This window comes from Watersipora subatra, chromosome 7 (genome assembly GCF_963576615.1).
Source record: "Watersipora subatra chromosome 7, tzWatSuba1.1, whole genome shotgun sequence".
NCBI lineage: Eukaryota > Metazoa > Bryozoa > Gymnolaemata > Cheilostomatida > Watersiporidae > Watersipora > Watersipora subatra.
The window spans coordinates 30809213-30826825 of NC_088714.1; the positions used below are offsets into that span (position 1 = coordinate 30809213).

The window sequence follows — 17613 nt, forward strand, 5'->3', positions numbered from 1 at the left end:
TTCTAGCAAATGTTTTTATAAGGAGTACAGTAATGTCTCACCCTTCATGGTGCTAGTAATGTTACTAACTCACCACTCATTATTTAAATATTTGATTTTGGTGCTTTATTCAAATGTTTTATATTTCATCTCTAACAAAAATAATACAATAATTAAAAAAACACACAGCTATTTCATTTCACATTACTATAATATTATTTTAGAAGCGAAATCCAACAACTGCTAAAAACCACACATACGTATAGGCAAGCAATAAATAGCTGTAGTCCTGGAACAGAATGATAACTAATTCTATTACTTTACAGCGAGTTAATTTCAGCTTTGTCTAGAAAATTTGTTGGTTAGTTAAACCTATATAGATATTTATAAAAATGTAAAGGTTTGACTTGTAAACATTATTCCAACGACACATATTGGCCGACACATACAAATTCATTTGGAATATGGCGACTGTAGTCGCGCTTTATAATATCTAGACAGATCAGATAAGAAAAATTAGACTAGAAACAAACATGTACATTAGCTAGCAACTTGCCACATCTTGGCAAGGCTGTTATTGTTCGACCTTGCTAGGCTTGTGCACCTTGTGGTAATTGGGTATGACATTCCTGAGATAGTCAAGCTGCTGCGTCTGTAGCTAAAAATGGAAAAGCAAGATTCACTTTAGATTTTATGGAAAGATTATTAAAATATTTCAGTCAAGCTATTGAAGTTTTAGTTAAAACGCAATGACCTTCGAATGATCTTTGAGGCTTACAAAAGTTGCAAGCGAGAGTTAACTTCTACAATATGGCTGCCTTTAGAGAAACATTTGTTACTCAAGTACAAACACCATACGCTTGATAACAAAGATAAAAATAATCTATTACCAAGAGATTCTAGCAAAACAAAGATTGGCTTCTTGAAATAACATGACTAGTTTCCTAAATTGGTAAAGAGGCAAAGCAAAGATGAGCTGAGACGTTATCATAGCAATAAGAAGCGCATAGATGAGCGGAATTAAAAAAGAAACGGTAAACATTACCCGAAGCCCAAAATATCCGTAACCATATATGTACGAATGACTTATTAAAATAACTCGTAAATAAAAAAACTAAATAGAATAAAATTTAGTGTTGTGTTAACGGGCAGGTTTTTATTCACGCAGAAAATGAAAAGGCTGCTATAAGTTAAACTTGCCGCATGACGGAAATTGGTTGCACAAAGCGATGTATGATGTATTATAACTATAAAAATCTACTGAGAAGACAATATACAAGAAGTCCCTGACACACGACGTTGAACTGTACCTATGATGCGGTGTAGCTCAAATTTGAGTGTATGCTGGAACAACATGAATAAATTACTCTGTACTCATACAAGTATCTAGTTTCACCTCCATGATGATGGCCTTTCTTATCTCTAATACATTAACTTTAGAAGAGTTGGTCTTGCGCTTTGGAGCGATGATGAAGGTAAAGAAACCCCAAACAGGTGACAGAGCAAAAACCAGCGAATGCAACTAAAATGGCGTATCACGGAAATAGAGTGTCGTGCTAATGCTGTCTTCACCCGCCTTGGGCAAAACATATTCATCCTCTGCACACTAAATAATAGTTCACAATCGTATGCGTCGCTTATGTTGTCAGCGACGTTATGATCAAACTATGTTGAATAATACTGTCGAGATAGTTGCAACCTAAAGACTCCCTCCCTGTACAAGAGAGAGAAAGGACAGGGAGAGGGGATAGAGACGATGGTAGGAGCATAATAAGAAAGAGAACAAATAATCTAATATGGATGTTTGTAACAATAAACAGGCTAAATCAATACACAGACTGTCTTACTGTAACTAAAAATGGTTTTGCTAATTAAACACACAGCTACTCTACTGGCAAACTTGAAGCTTGAACGGAAAACAAACATGCATGACTATTTATCGAAAAATCACAACTTCCAAAAAAAAAAATCTGTCACCTAAAGTGGTTTTCGAGAATAAAATTTGAAAGTTTTGGAGTTATACTCCCTAAAAGATGAACTGCCAAATAAATAAAATATGACACTTTACGAGCAAGCAGGTTAGACACAAATGCTGCTTATGCTAATAATGCTGCCTAGACTGATTAGTACTCTTGCTCCGCAGACAGCTCAAAGATGGCACCAACTTGGTGTGTCCCACAGAACGTGCCACCCAGAAATAGAGTTTCAGCAACGCTCTTCATGCTCACTGGCCATATAGTGCTTGCCAGATTAAGTGAATCATGTGTAGCTAAACCAGAAGTTTTCTTAATCAGTGGATCAGTTATTGACCAGTTAGCCGGCACATACCAGAAAAACCCTAGTAACAATTATATGTTGCATTTAAAGGGTCACTTACATCAAATTTTACAAGATTTTATCGTATATATATATATATATATATAAATATTTTTCTAGCATTTGAGATTTTATTTGATGTTTCAAGTAATCTGGCTGACAGGATGTTTCTTGATAAAACTGATACAACTTGATCACGGTCAAAATGCTCAGAAGAAAATAGCGTGTTTTTCTTTTGTGCGTTTTAACTGTGATCAAGTTTTGCCGATTTTAATCTTCAACATCCTGACAGTTAGATTACCAAAACAATAAATAAAATCTCAAATGATAAAAAAATATCTGTACTTTCTGAAAAATCTTTTAAAATTTGACGTAAGTTACCCTTTAAATAATCTGAGAATGAAAACTAAAGATTTACAAGCCAGAATGAAGATACATACAGGAGGAAAATCTCTCCCGGTCCTCTCCTGTATCATGCCATCATGTATATAACAGTGTGTTCGGTCAGACAACACCCTGTTCTCCAAGTGCATGCCCACTCCAACTACACACCCGTTCTCAAGCTTCATGTCAGCCCCGAGTTTAGCTGCAACAGTCACAAACCCAATGCACAACTACATACGAATAGCTGCAAGCTAATCAACTTATAAAAAGTACAGCGGAGATAATAACCTTTAAACTGCGAACAGAGAAACGAGTGCATGTTTATTTCAAATCAAACTTGAGTTAAATCCACAACACTTTTATCAACCCCAGTGAGTCACTAACGGGCTATGCATATACACATGTTAATCACCAGCTAAACGTGTCACAATCCATAAAGGCATATCCACATGCTAATCACCAGCTAAACGTGTCACAATCCATAAAGGCATATCCACATGCTGATCACCTGCTAAACGTGTCACAATCCATAAAGGTTATGTATTTATTTTAATTAACTTGTGAGCATTTTACAAAATTAAAAAAACACTTTTTGTTAAAAGGAAAAGTCAATCAACAATAACCTCTCTGAGTTAGATACAACATGTGTTATGGTTGTATAAAAAGCGGAATGCAATTGGGTAACGATTGGTTGATAATGTTGTGACGAAGTCCAGAGTTATCTTATGTACAAATATAATTATGGAATTCATAAAATAATTCTGCTGTTCCTCAAGCTCGCCCCTAAATAATTTTATGCCTACCTAAAACAGCAATAGATTTTTCAGTTGTCTCATGATATCTGTAATTTCACATCACTACTGTAACATTTATGCCTAGGGTAATTAATTGTCAAATAATGCTGAGGAGGTACCCATACCAAATTAATTAAAATATTTATGCAAAATAGTGATGAATGATTTGAAAACGTCAGAAAACTTAACCGTGTTACCATCGTCATATCTTATAAAACAAAAAGGACAATGAAAAGGTTTTACCCCATAATTTTATTGACACATCGATAGAGCGTAATTAACACTGAGATTGTAAGTACTTCTTAACAATGAAAAATTTTGTTTCCTAAAAATTAATAAACCGATCATCACTGACCTGTCATTTGAACCAGGTTGTTGTTACCGATGTATAGAGCATTAGAACTGGACCTAACTTCGAACTGATTGTCATCTCCGATAACCATTGTTCTCTCGGACCCATCTTCTGAAAGTCTGCAAAATAATTAAATAATGACATAATCTTAGTGAATGAATCCTAAACTCAAAATGACAGAATATTTTGCTAAGACTTATGCCCAACATTTGATTTGAAAACATTTGCTGAGAAGAAACTATGGGTACAATGACTTACTTGTTATGAAGGACGACTCCTTCTTCCAGCAGATTGTTTGCACCGATAACTATAGGTCCTCCTTCTGCTAGAATTTGTACAGTTGGATGAACAACTGTACCTTTGCCTGCATTGAACAAAACCATGTAAACTGCAGTCTAAAAAATTCATAATTTTAATCTACATGTAATATAACCTATTTAAGTACAAGACAAAGATACGAGAATCCTTTATCTTTCCCATAAATTTATATAATTTCTCATGTTCGTCACATGAGATATTTTGCTATACACATTGTCGCCTATGGTATCAAATAAAAACTCACTTTGCCTACTATGGTTCGGAAGGTGTGAGAAGAATATAGGGTGAAAAACAGGATTAGTAGCAGCTATTGCATAGAGCTGGCCAGTGTGTCATAGTAGCCTACGGAAATCAGGATAACCTTTAATTAACAATCAACTTGATGAACATTTTGAAGCCTAACATTGTATATACAAGCAGTTCCCCTCATCCTAGACAGTATTAATAACTCTACATCAACTGTACAAGTACTTATAATAGCACAATTCCTGTTGAACTGAATACCATATTGAAACTTCAAGCCTGTAGAACTCAATAAAAACAGAAATTAACAAATAGAACATTCCCGCCCTTTCAGAGATATGATGTTATAGAGGTCACTGAAGAAACAATGGTTGGTGTAAATCGACCCTGATAAAGTGTGGATAATTTTAGGAATAGAAAAACAATTAGCTAAGTGTGAAGCTCTTGTTGCTGAGGAGAATAAGCTTTTTAGTTTGATTTTTAGTTAGCTTGCCTAGTCTGCATCTCCATTATAGAAAAATGTAATCAGTATGTCATTAGAAACTAATTGTAGGGAAAGCATCTGACTCTCAGCAGGAGGTTGTTATGTTTTCATATATTTGATAGACCATCGTTTGCCGGGTCAGCAGCCTGAGCGTTCGTTACACTTCAAGCTGACTCAGTTGCTTTCTGGTTGGTTGTGGGGGCATATGGGTGCGTAAATCTGGCCAATGAACAGAAAACGGGTGACCTCTACTGGTAGTTTTTTGCCCTTCTACTGACCTGCTTTTATTAACAAGTATAGCTTGACTCAGTGAATGCGATACAACAGAGCATCCACTAAGGCATTGCTGCGAACTATAGATAACATATTGAACTTATTAAACCACTGGGATTGCAACCATAGAGATAGAACAGGTCAGTTACGCAACTTTATTCACTCATGTTTCAATTTATATTCATTAATTTCAATTTGAATTAATTAATACTGTTGGCAGCAATTGTGTTCAAGCATTACCATGATTATTTTCATGTTTTCTGTACCTGATATGGACTGAATTTATTACGATTTCCATACTTTAACAGGCTTCACGGTGTTATTATGCAATAAAGCAATAACTGGCATAGTACACATCAGTAAAGTTCCTCTACTCTCAATCCCAACAATCACCAGAGTTTTAGAGTTTGTTTAAAACTCTACAGTGAAGCCTCTCGATCTCTAATAGACAGAGCGGAGGATAAAGAACAACAAGCCAGCCATAAGTCAGCATCAACAGAATCTTGTCAGCTAAGTAGCCTAGTAAAGGTCAACTTGTTACTGTAGCCATTCTACAGAATATTGCTGGAGCAGCAGCTGAAAGAGTATCCACATGCATGTACTTGCGTACAATCTATCCATATTGAAACTGTCAATCTAGCAGCTGCTCATACCAGGAGTTAACTCAAACTGTTCCTATCTAGGAGTTATCTCAACCAGTCAAATTCTAGAAGATCATTACCTGAAAGCATATTTCGTGACTATTTCAAGCCATTCATACCTTTATCTTAAGCTCCTTATATTCAGGAAATCGGCTATAAACTGTATGCATTAGAAGATAGCTAGTTAGTTATTAGAGTACCAGAATATATTGTTTTAGGAATTTGATTCGAAGTATAATCTAAATTTTTTTTTTTGAACTCAATATTTTCATTAACCCACTGTAAACCATTAGAGGTCACTCGACTTTTGCGAACTTGGCTGAGTTTTGTGGCCCTGTGCTGAACCATGGCTGACTCTGGGGGTGGTGAGTTGGTTGATGGCGATGGGGAACGCCCGGGGGTTCTGACCTTAGCAAACAACCAGAAATTCACAATGCAGTGGAACACGATCTAAACCCTGCTAGTGAGTCAGTTGTCACCGAACTACACTCAGAAAAATTGACTCTTAGCGCATCTAGTATTAGCAGCTCTGAAACTGAAAGCAGTGCTTCAACAGACGCGAATCATGAATTTTCAGCGCGTACGCGTCGGAAAACTGAGCTAACACTGGTCGGTAAGGAGAGTAAAGCTTATCAGTTGCAAGTAAAGATCTCAAAAGAGATCAACTCAGAGTACAGATATCTTAATGAAATACAGGACAATCTAGCTCGTGGCGTTGCCCTAGAGGCACTGTATGACATGCATGATTTGTTAGCTGAGAGAGTGAACACTCTTTTGCACTCATATAATGATCTTGTGAACTTATACGATAAAGATGAAGGTAGAGTAGCGCCACAAACCAAAACAATGTTTTATCATTTTATGGCGCATGCTTGCAAACTCAAGGAGGCCATCGAGGATCGGCTTGACAGGCTAGAAGAAGAACAAGCAAAGACAGAAGAAGACATGAAAAGAAGATTAACTGCAGAGTTAGAAGAAAACCGACAATTTCAAGAGCTGGTTAGACTGTCAGAAAACAGCAGTATACAGTTCGGGGATGCCAGCAGCAGCCAAGCGGAGGCAACTCCCGCAGTTGGTGACCCTGGTCAAGTGGAGGCAGCTGCTGTAGAGCAGAACTCTAGTCAAGTGGAGGCAGCTGCTGTAGAGCAGAACTCACCCCAAACGAGGACAGCTCTTGAAGTAAGAAACTCAACCGCAGTAGAGACGTGCCCAGAGGTAGTAAATGTGATAGCAAAATCCGATGCGCCTGCTTCAGGCATACTACCACAAACTCAATGGCTCACTGCTACACAGCGACAGCATGCTGTTGCTTCTAACCAAGAAATCTCACCAGAAACTAATGCATTGAACAGATTAGCTGAAACTCTGACATTGGCAAAAAGTGCAAATAAAAGGTCTGTAGAACCAGCTATCTTTGAAGGTGATGTTCTCCAATTTTCTGATTGGGAAGTGGACCTCAACAACTTTCTACAAGCAGAGAACATACAGGGGCATGAAAGACTGCATCACCTCAAAAGATTCGTAACTGGAGACGCAAGAAGGTGCATTGAAGGCCAATTTATCACAAATACAAACGAAGCATACCTGTCAGCAAGAGCTATTCTTAAGGAACGATTCGGAAACCAACATAATATTGCCAGAGGATTTCGAAAGAGGCTAGATGAGTGGCCACAGATCCATCCAAGAAATGGCAAGGCACTGACAGAGTACAGTGACTTTCTTTGTCACTTAAAAAGTGCTATGTCATCTGTCAGCACACTTGACGTTCTAAACGACTATAACGAAAATGAGAAAATGTGCCAAAAGCTTCCAGATTGGCTCAAGCTTAAATGGGTTAGAGTGGTTGGCAAGCTGGAGGAGTGCGAGCAAAGATACCCAAAATTCCATGAATTCTGCTCCTTCGTAAGAGAAGAGGCTCGAATTATGTCACTCCCTATTTCACAGTCACTCAGCTCGCAAGCCAATAAAATCAAGCGTAACAATGCTTCTGAGTCTCCAACGGCAACAAAAACCTCAAGTTCCGAACCCCTGAGAAGTGTTAAGAGTTACTCTACTTCTACAGCAAAGGGTTGCCTGAACTGCACACTTGGCAACCACGAAACGGTCGACTGCTATCATCTGCAAGAGATGGAAAAATCACAGAAGCAAAAATTTGTAAAGAAACAAGGGATTTGCTTCCGTTGTTATGTTAAAGGCCATCGATCTAAGGGCTGCAACTCGACTTTAAGATGTCTTTTATGTGGAAAGAGTCACGCGACGGCCAATCACGATAACAATTGGAAACCAAACAGAAGTGACTCTCAGAAGGTATCAGCTTTTAGTGAAAGCAAGGAAGGCCAAAGACGCAAACAACCTGCGAACTCACCACAAACTACCGGTCCACCTTCTCAGAAGCCTATGGATCAAGCGACATACGAAACTCCCAAAACCTCAAAAGAAGACAAGCAGAAGTCTTGTAAGGCCACTTGTTTGGGAAGTAGACTGACAAGTATGGCTATACCAGTCTATGTGTCAGCAGGAACTGGTCAGAAAATGCTAGTCTATGCATTGCTAGACACAATGTCTGATTCCTGCTACGTTTCACCAGAAGCAATCTCACGGCTGGGAGCCACGGCTAGTGCAGTAGAGCACGACATAACTATCCACACAATGAACGGTCCTGAAACGACTAATCTCGAGAGATATGACAACATACTTCTAACAGGGTACATGAATGACAACCAAGCTAAGATTAGTGCATACCAACGAGCTATATTCTGCAACAAAAGTCAGTTGCCCTCCCCAGAACAAGCAAGAAAGTTACCTCATCTCAGAGATATAGCAAGCCAAATACCACCATTGCTAGACATACCAGTAGCATTACTGATAGGAATGAATCATACTGAGATCATTCAACCTCTGGAAAGTAGAACTTGCATGGATGGCAGACCGTTTGCATCAAAAACACTATTCGGATGGACCATGTGTGGTGGTAGAGAGCTGACCGCCGCAAGAAAGTCATACAATACATATACCGCTAGGGATACCGAACTACTCAACCTTCTTGATCAGGACTTCAGAGATATTAACACTGAAGGGGCCACTTCGCAAGAGGATATGAAATTCATCGATATACTAAAGAGGGGAATCACAAGGGACGGCAAGGGAAACCTGATGATGCCGCTACCATTTAGATCTGAACCAGAGCTACCAAACAACCGCCAGCAAGCTGAACTACGACTAAAGCAACAGCTGAGAAAGCTCGAAAGATCAGAAAGGGATAAAAGAGAGTATACAAAGTTCATGAAGGATCTCATAGCCAACGGACACGCTGAAGAAGTCACGTCAACTCCCGCAGAGCAAGGGAAGGTGTGGTATTTACCACACTTTGCCGTTCGGCATAAGAGAAAGGGAAAACTACGAGTAGTTTTTGACGGTAAGGCACGGTCAAGCAATGTATCATTAAATGACATGCTCCTCACTGGACCTGACCATATAAATTCCTTGCTAGGAATACTGCTAAGACTTAGGAAAGAAACCACCGCCATTACCTGTGACATCCAACACATGTTTTACAACTTCAAGGTGGACCCGCCTCACCGTGACTACTTAAGATTTCTCTGGACAACAGGCGAAGACCCCAAGACCATCAAGGAATATCGTATGACTGTTCATCTATTTGGAGCAAAATCCTCTCCTGGAGTAGCCACCTATGGGCTTAGAAAGCTAGCCAATGACAACAAGTCAACATTCCCGAAGGCAGCAGATTTTCTGATGAACAATTTCTATGTAGACGATGGAGTCACAAGCGTGGCAACCTATCAAGAGGCCGTAAACCTAATTCAGACTGCCACAGAGCTATGTTCCAAAGCAGGTATACGCCTGCACAAATATCTTTCAAACGACAAGCAAGTGCTAGCGGCAGTACCTCCTTCTGAGAGGGGTGAATCAACCAAAAGTCTGAACCTTTTTGCCGATCAATTACCATGTGACAGAACTCTTGGGATGGAGTGGAACCTCGAAGCAGACACATTCCATTTCACGACCCCTGCTTCGTTGAACAAGCCGACAACAAAGAGAACCATGCTTTCCACAATAGCCCAGATCTATGATCCTATGGGACTTATATCACCTGTGATATTGAATGGAAAGCGAATCTTACAACGATGTATCTCATCTGGACTGTCATGGGATCAACTAATCCCTACTGATGAAGCAGAACAATGGACAAAATGGACTTCTGAACTGCCCAAGCTGGCGCAGCTAAATGTACAACGATGTTTCAAGCCGGAGAGAAACATCGTGTCAACTGAGTTACATCACTTCAGTGATGCGAGTACAGCCGGGTATGGAGCTTGTTCATACGTGAGACAAATCGATGATCAAGGCAAGATTAACTGCAACTTAATTCTTGCCAAGTCAAGAGTAGCCTCTCTAAACAAACCCACAACTATCCCTAAGCTCGAACTTCAAGGAGCAGTGACAGCTGCTCGTTTGTCAGTAACACTGAGAAAGGAGTTGCATATGGAGATTGACAAGGAAATGTTCTGGACGGATTCCAATATCGCTCTAGGCTACCTCAACAATGACTGTCAAAGATTCCACATGTACGTCACGAACCGTGTCAAAGAAATAAAACTTCACACAGACACTAAAAAGTGGAACTATGTAACAACAGCAGACCACCCCGCAGACATTGTGTCCCGTGGATCATCCACTAGTGGTCTCATATCGAGTCCAAATTGGTTCCAAGGACCGAAGTTTCTACACAAACTAGACATTTCAGTGTATACTCATAGCAACAAAGCTGATGCTGTTCTTCCCGAGAATGATCCAGAGCTACGCAAGGTAACCACTCATGCTACAACGAGGACCTCGAATATCACGCAGAAATTCAATAAATACAGTAACTGGACGACGCTCATCAGAAGCATAGCTATTCTGAAGAAATTCGCAAGACAAAAGACCTGGAAAATAACCGAAACAACGCCAAGCGAGCTACAAGAGGCCGAAATTTTTATTATCTTAGAGATTCAAACCACAGCTTACCCAACGAAAGCAAAGAATAAATCTCTTACTAAACTATACCCATACGTGGACAACAACGGGCTAGTGCGTGTTGGTGGGAGACTGGAAAACCAAACAGACTTAACTATGGAGGAAAAGCATTCAGTTCTAATACCGAAACACACCCATGTGTCATATCTGATTGCCAAACACTATCACGAAAGAATCTATCATCTGGGACGGCGAAGCACGTTGGCAGCAATTAGAGAAGCGGGATACTGGTTAGTGAACAGCACCGGACAAATTAAGAACTTGATAGGAAAGTGTGTAAACTGCAAACGCTTGAGGAAGGCTCCCGCGACTCAACTAATGGGACAACTTCCAGAAGAAAGGTTAGCCCGCACACCACCCTTTACTCACGTAGGCGTTGACGTATTCGGTCCATTCTATGTCAAAGAAAGACGAACGGAGCTAAAGCGATGGGGGCTGATAACTGCATGTGTGTACTCCAGAGCCATCCACATTGAAATTTTGGAGGACATGAGCTCCGACAGTCTGATCCAGGCACTAAGATGTTTCATGGCTATCCGGGGTCCAATTCAAACAATTGTATGCGACAACGGAACCAACTTGGTTGGTGCTAAAAACGAACTGGAAAAAACAGTTTGACTTGGCTCACCCTGACTTGAAGCAGTACTTGCAGAAAAACAAGATTATCTTCAAGTTCAACTCGCCCAATGCAAGTCACCAAGGTGGCGCCACAGAAAGACTGATCCGATCAGTGCGTGCAGTACTCAACGGCATGGCACTCAAGTTCAAACACAGGATGGACACAAAAACTTTGAGAACAGCACTGTGTGAAGCAACCAACATTGTCAACAACAGACCATTAAATGCCACCTCAATCGTCTCTCCCGAAGACGAAATCCACACTCCTAACCACCTCCTGACCTCGAAACGGTTGACACTGGCAGCACCTCCACCGGGTGAGTTTCCTGACGAGAACTTGTACAGTAGGGCTAAATGGAAGATATCACAGAGGATGGCGGATGAATTCTGGCTGGCTTGGAAGACGGAGTACTTGAACTCAATAATTCCGCGACAGAAATGGAAAACAGAGCGTAAGAATATTAGGGTGGGAGATATCGTTATGATATTGGATGAAAATGTGGCTAGATCTGACTGGAAGATTGGCAAGGTCACACAGACATCACCAGGAAAGGATGGCCTAGTCAGGAACGTAGAAGTCATACTCGGAAACAGACACATCGATAGTGAAGGGAAGCAACTACAACCCCCGACTGTGTTGAGGAGAGCAGTTAATAAAATTGTGCTTCTCCTGAGATCATAAATCGCAATCTTTCTCATTTCATGCTAAGCAGCTTGAGCAAGTATTTGTTATGATGATGCTAGGGTTGTGGTATTCCATATTTTATGCTAGCATAAATAAACATATCAACAATAAGTTCTTTTAAACTGTAAAGTAAATTTAAGTAAATTTAGATGGGAGTGTAGGGAAAGCATCTGACTCTCAGCAGGAGGTTGTTATGTTTTCATATATTTGATAGACCATCGTTTGCCGGGTCAGCAGCCTGAGCATTCGTTACACTTCAAGCTGACTCAGTTGCTTTCTGGTTGGTTGTGGGGGCATATGAGTGCGTTAATCTGGCCAATGAACAGAAAACGGGTGACCTCTACTGGTAGTTTTTTGCCCTTCTACTGACCTGCTTTTATTAACAAGTATAGCTTGACTCAGTGAATGCGATACAACAGAGCATCCACTAAGGCATTGCCGCGGACTATAGATAAGATATTGAACTTATTAAACCACTGGGATTGCAACCGTAGAGATAGAACAGGTCAGTTACGCAACTTTATTCACTCATGTTTCAGTTTATATTCATTAATTTCAATTTGAATTAATTAATACTGTTGGCAGCAATTGTGTTCAAGCATTACCATGATTATTTTCATGTTTTCTGTATCTGATATGGACTGAATTTATTACGATTTCCATACTTTAACAGGCTTCACGGTGTTATTATGCAATAAAGCAATAACTGGCATAGTACACATCAGTAAAGTTCCTCTACTCTCAATCCCAACAATCACCAGAGTTTTAGAGTTTGTTTAAAACTCTACACTAATGTTCTGATGGCAGCCATTTATCATTTCTTGGCCGGTTTAAAGTACCTTCCGTAATTCAACTATATTTCAAGAACTAATAGCTTCATTACCTTGAAACTTGCGTTATGCTGAAGATATTAACCGCACAAAGCAATCAAAGTTTGGTGATCCTACGTAAACTGTAAGTACAAAAAAAACTCACGTTTTATCGGTAACAATTTTTCATTTCTCGGTCTATTAGAAGTACCCTCTTTATTTTGGCAATATCTCAAGAAATAATAGACCAATCAAGTTGAAACTTTTGAAATATGCTAAAAGCATATACCACAGCAAGCGATCAAAAGTTCGTGATTCTAAATAAATCGGAAGTATAGAAGCACAAAAAGAATTAGCATTCTATCGGAAGCCGTTTTTTATTTCTTGTTTGGATAAAAACATTGTCAAAATTTTTGCTATACCTCAAGGAACGATAGTCCTATTGACTACAAACTTTGAAATTACACTAAAATCCTACATCACACAATGCCTGCAAAAATGTGTAATCTTTTGTAAACCGGAAGTTGTAAAACAAAATGAAAATATGAATTCGAGTTTACTCAGGCGTAGAATCAGACGGGAAAACATATTTTCGAGTTTATCTCAGGCCCAGGCTTCAAAGTGTTAAAAAAATGTCATCAATGTCAACAAATACTGACCAAGTTTAAGCACTCTCAAACATCCCCTTGTGCAATAAAACTGGAGATGAAGTATACTAGTTTTCTAAATACAAATGTAGTCACCATAGGCAAGCCGATGCTCATGTATAAACAAAAAATGATAACTCATCTGCACCAAAGCAAAATAATTGGGCTGTGGTTAAAATACTTGAAGGATACTTGGTGTTTTAAAGCTTAACAAACAGTGAAAGCCCACTCACAGCCAAGCAAACCTACATCAGATTTCACTCTTGGCAGTATCGAGCTGACCAAATCATGAAAAGAGACAACACTGAAGTTTATGCGCATCCTGGCACTATAAAGAGATGATTGGTGCAAAAATTTATTTTGAGGCGACAGAAGTCACAAGAAACAGATATTGAACAAGACCACAAAAAAGCAAATAAACTAATTAGACAAAAAACCACCAGTTTGGCAGGTACGCCATGAGGAGGTAAAATGTTTCTACTCTCTGATGAACGAACATTAACAATACACAACTATAATCCTGATAACTCTTATGTCTGCAGGCAACCTAGAGAGGAGTTTCTACCAGGGCTCATTATAACAGTAAAATATCCAACACCAGTTATGGCGTAGAGGTATACGATAGCAGATGAATTGAAAAACTAGAGATAGGCCAGAAAAAGATGGACATAGGAAAGCAGGTGAAGATGCTGAAAGAGAACATGATAGGATCTTTTTTCAGATAGTCAATGCTGGTTTTTCATATAGATAATGTGCTATTGTCCCCATTTGTATTTGGGGAAGGACTGGTACCAAATAAATGTTGAACTCAACAAATAAATGTTAAGCCTCTCATACGGTCTGCACAAAATCCAGAACTAAACTCAACCGGAAATCTATCAAATGTATTTAAATATTGCAAAGGATTATTTGTTAGCCATATACTTGGTGATAGCCGACATGGCTGCAAAAAAGAAAGCTTGCCCTTTTTAAACAAGAAAACATGCAAAATTTTATATTGTATGTTTTTTGCTGTGAACACTAAAAATGGGCTGATTTTTCTATACATACATATATGAAACAGTGCATATTCAACAATAAAAATGCGCAATCACCAATAATCCATCAAACAAAGAATTGGAATTTACAATTTTTTGGCATGAATTCAAGCCAAAATAAGTTATTAATGCATACATTGTATGAGATGTTACAACTATTGTGCCAAACCCGCTTTTACATGTAGCTTCAAATGCGGATTACAAGCAAATCGAAAAAAAACCAATTTACTATTTTAGACACTCTATAGCCTAGTTGAAATGTATCACACTGATTACAAGAATGCAAACTTAATGACACGCTATACGAATTCATCACAGTAGGCCTGTTGCTACCATGACTAAGACAATTTGGAGTTATTTACCCACAGCTTCAAGTTGTATCAAAGAAGACAACTCCTGTATTATTGATAGCACTCTTAGTTCTGATACACGTAGCATTTTTTGAGAACCACCAAAGACAGAAAATTGATCCATTTGGTTTTGTATACAGATCCAAGCTTTCCTATTTATAATATTAATATATCATGGTGGCAGCATACCCATTTTGTTTCTGGAAGTGATGCAAGAGTTTAGATCTAGGGACAAATGACCATTTCAGAAAATGGAGACGATTCATGCCATTTGAGGATTATTTGATAGCCATATATTTGGTGGCAACCATCATGGCTGTAAAAAAAAGCTTGTGTTTTTTAAACAAGGAAACATACAAGCACAAGAATTGTTTAAGAAATTGGATAATGCAATCAAGCAATCAAATAAATATGCAATGAGATAATTCATTAGATAGCCCCAGTGGAGCAGTTTGGCTAACTTAAAAATGATATGGAGTCCCGAAAAAAGTGATGCCAACCGACGGATTTTCCAAATATCATTTAGCCAAAAGTTCATAACTTTTTTACTAGTGAAGGGTGACCATATATGAAAGGCTTCTATAGTGCCCCAGAGAAATGAATAGAATTGCAAAGAAGATAGACAAACTGACAATTCGTATGAAAGGTATGTTGATACTTGGGGACATGCATGACAAGTATGACAATCGTTTGGAGTTAGACTGCAAGTGTGACAATAAATCTATCAAAATATTAATTCATCAAGTGTTGAGTTAATTGAACAAAAACACAAATAAGTGATCCTAAAAAATGCATGTACATGTAAGTCGCAAAGGAGTTGCCGCTACTCTATGCTAGGCATTGGCCCAAGAAATAGGCAGACAGGATGAAGAATGCAACTCGTGCATCACGGGTACACCAAAGCGACAGCAAAAATTTTACGACATTATGACATTTCCGCCACTCTCTGGTGTGAAGTAAACAAGGGTCATCAAAACATGGAGTATTTAATCATAATAGACTACTTCTCATTTTCTCAAGCATGTTTGAACGAGAATATCTAAATAAAACCACAACAAGAAAAGAATGAGAAATGTGTAGAAAACATTTACTAGACTTGGTATCTGATTTTGTATTAAATGGGGCTTCATTCATATCACTGGCTTTCCAAGACATACTGGCTTAAAGGTAAAGCAGAATCTGCAATAAATGTTCTCAAATGAATTATGAAGCGAGCAGAGGATCTATAATTGGTGTTGTTAAAACACAGAAACACTATCACTGCATGAGTGGCAACCTGAACATGGAGTGCATATTACAGAGACCCACCAGTTCTGCATCGTCGACATGCAACCATCAGTTCTCCGTAAACAATTTGCCAAAATTCGAAAAAGAAAGTATAAAATTAATGATTAAACCACTGGAGGTACAACAGATCAACCAAAGAACTTTTCAGAAACAGTAGTCTAACAAATCCTATGCAGAGCTGAATGAAGACCTTTCAGTATTATTATCCACTAAAATGGGATTGGTTTTAAGCAAACACCAGTGTAGATAGTCGACATTACTAATACAGCCCATCCATATACAATCAAAACGCATGTACCCAAAACTACAGTTGATCCTTAGCAGATAGACGAGACTTGCAGACGGCCCGTCCATTCCATTTTACAGAAGTTATCAACACTAAAAACATAACAGGCACCCTAATAAAATAAACAAAATACCGGCGATGTACGCGATGAACAAACTACGTGTTTAGCAAATACTCCACTGAACTGACAGCACATTATGAATCGACAAGATTTTTGATGCTAAGGGTATGTTGATGCTAACAAAAGTCTAGGTCATCATCAATTGTACTCTCTGTTGATAAACTCGGTGTTATTATTGAGTATTATAATATTCACAATTATATATTTCTATATCACACCTGACAAATTAGCTTCTATTGTGGTTTGTTCATTCCTCGCCCTCGCATTTTCAACTCAGACATTCCCTGGCTTAATAAATTTATATACCCACTTTATCCTCACCTTCAGTTATAATACTTACTCAATACTTACTCGATAGTAATAGTACACTTGTAATTAGCCACAGGGGCCTTGAGAAAGTGCCTCAGAAGTAAAACATTTGGTTAATACTCTGGTTAACCTAGATTCCAGCATTAGGCTGAGTTATGTTTCAGTCTGAGATTTAAGTCTTAAGTCTCTAATGGTTTCGGGTAAGAAACCGTTATGAAAGAGGCGAGTCACGGCATATATTGATGAGGTTGGCATATATTCATGTGTATACAACGACACAATTAAAAAACCAGCAAATTTAAAACAGTAATACTACGTCAAATGTGTTTTACCAACAGTATGCTTCAAAACAAACCTATGGTTACATCCCCTTTGAGAACAGTTTTGGTAAATTCCACAATCGCCCCAGGTTTTATCGTTGTCTTATTAGACTTGGACATAATTATTTCTCGGGATTTTCGAAGACCAATCAAGCAGACAGCACGCAATTGATGTTCGACAAATAATTTAATAAGAACCTTACATAGGTGCAGCTGATCACGGCTATATTTATCCGCTTGAGGTAGCGTCTAGTACCACGAGCAGACAACTCTTTTACATAGTGAAGCATCAGTGAACAGCATATTCCTTAAAACTACAAGAC

At 38.7% G+C, this 17613-nt stretch overlaps 1 protein-coding gene and 1 pseudogene across 1 annotated transcript; one reads left to right on the top strand and one right to left on the bottom strand.

The window, feature by feature from the left end:
- Window positions 1–498: 498 nt before the first annotated feature.
- LOC137399329 (dynactin subunit 6-like) lies at window positions 499–17441 on the bottom strand. Its single transcript, XM_068085397.1, has 5 exons — window positions 17326–17441; window positions 4084–4189; window positions 3829–3944; window positions 2736–2881; window positions 499–637 (listed from the first exon to the last, which is right to left on the bottom strand). The coding sequence occupies exons 1-5, from the start codon at window positions 17408–17410 to the stop codon at window positions 554–556; spliced, it is 537 nt and encodes a 178-aa protein (XP_067941498.1). The 5' UTR covers window positions 17411–17441; the 3' UTR covers window positions 499–553.
- Window positions 9769–12121, top strand: LOC137399606 (uncharacterized; annotated as a pseudogene).
- Window positions 17442–17613: the final 172 nt, after the last annotated feature.

Coding starts and splice junctions, on each gene's coding strand:
- LOC137399329 (XM_068085397.1), bottom strand. CDS start 17,410: ATGTCCAAGTCTAATAAGACAACGATAAAACCTGGGGCGATTGTGGAA. Junction 2,882..3,828: donor CAACCTGGTTCAAATGACAG/GTCAGTGATGAT, acceptor TGACTGTTGCAG/CTAAACTCGGGGCTGACATG. Junction 638..2,735: donor CCGGGAGAGATTTTCCTCCT/GTATGTATCTTC, acceptor TTCCATTTTTAG/CTACAGACGCAGCAGCTTGA.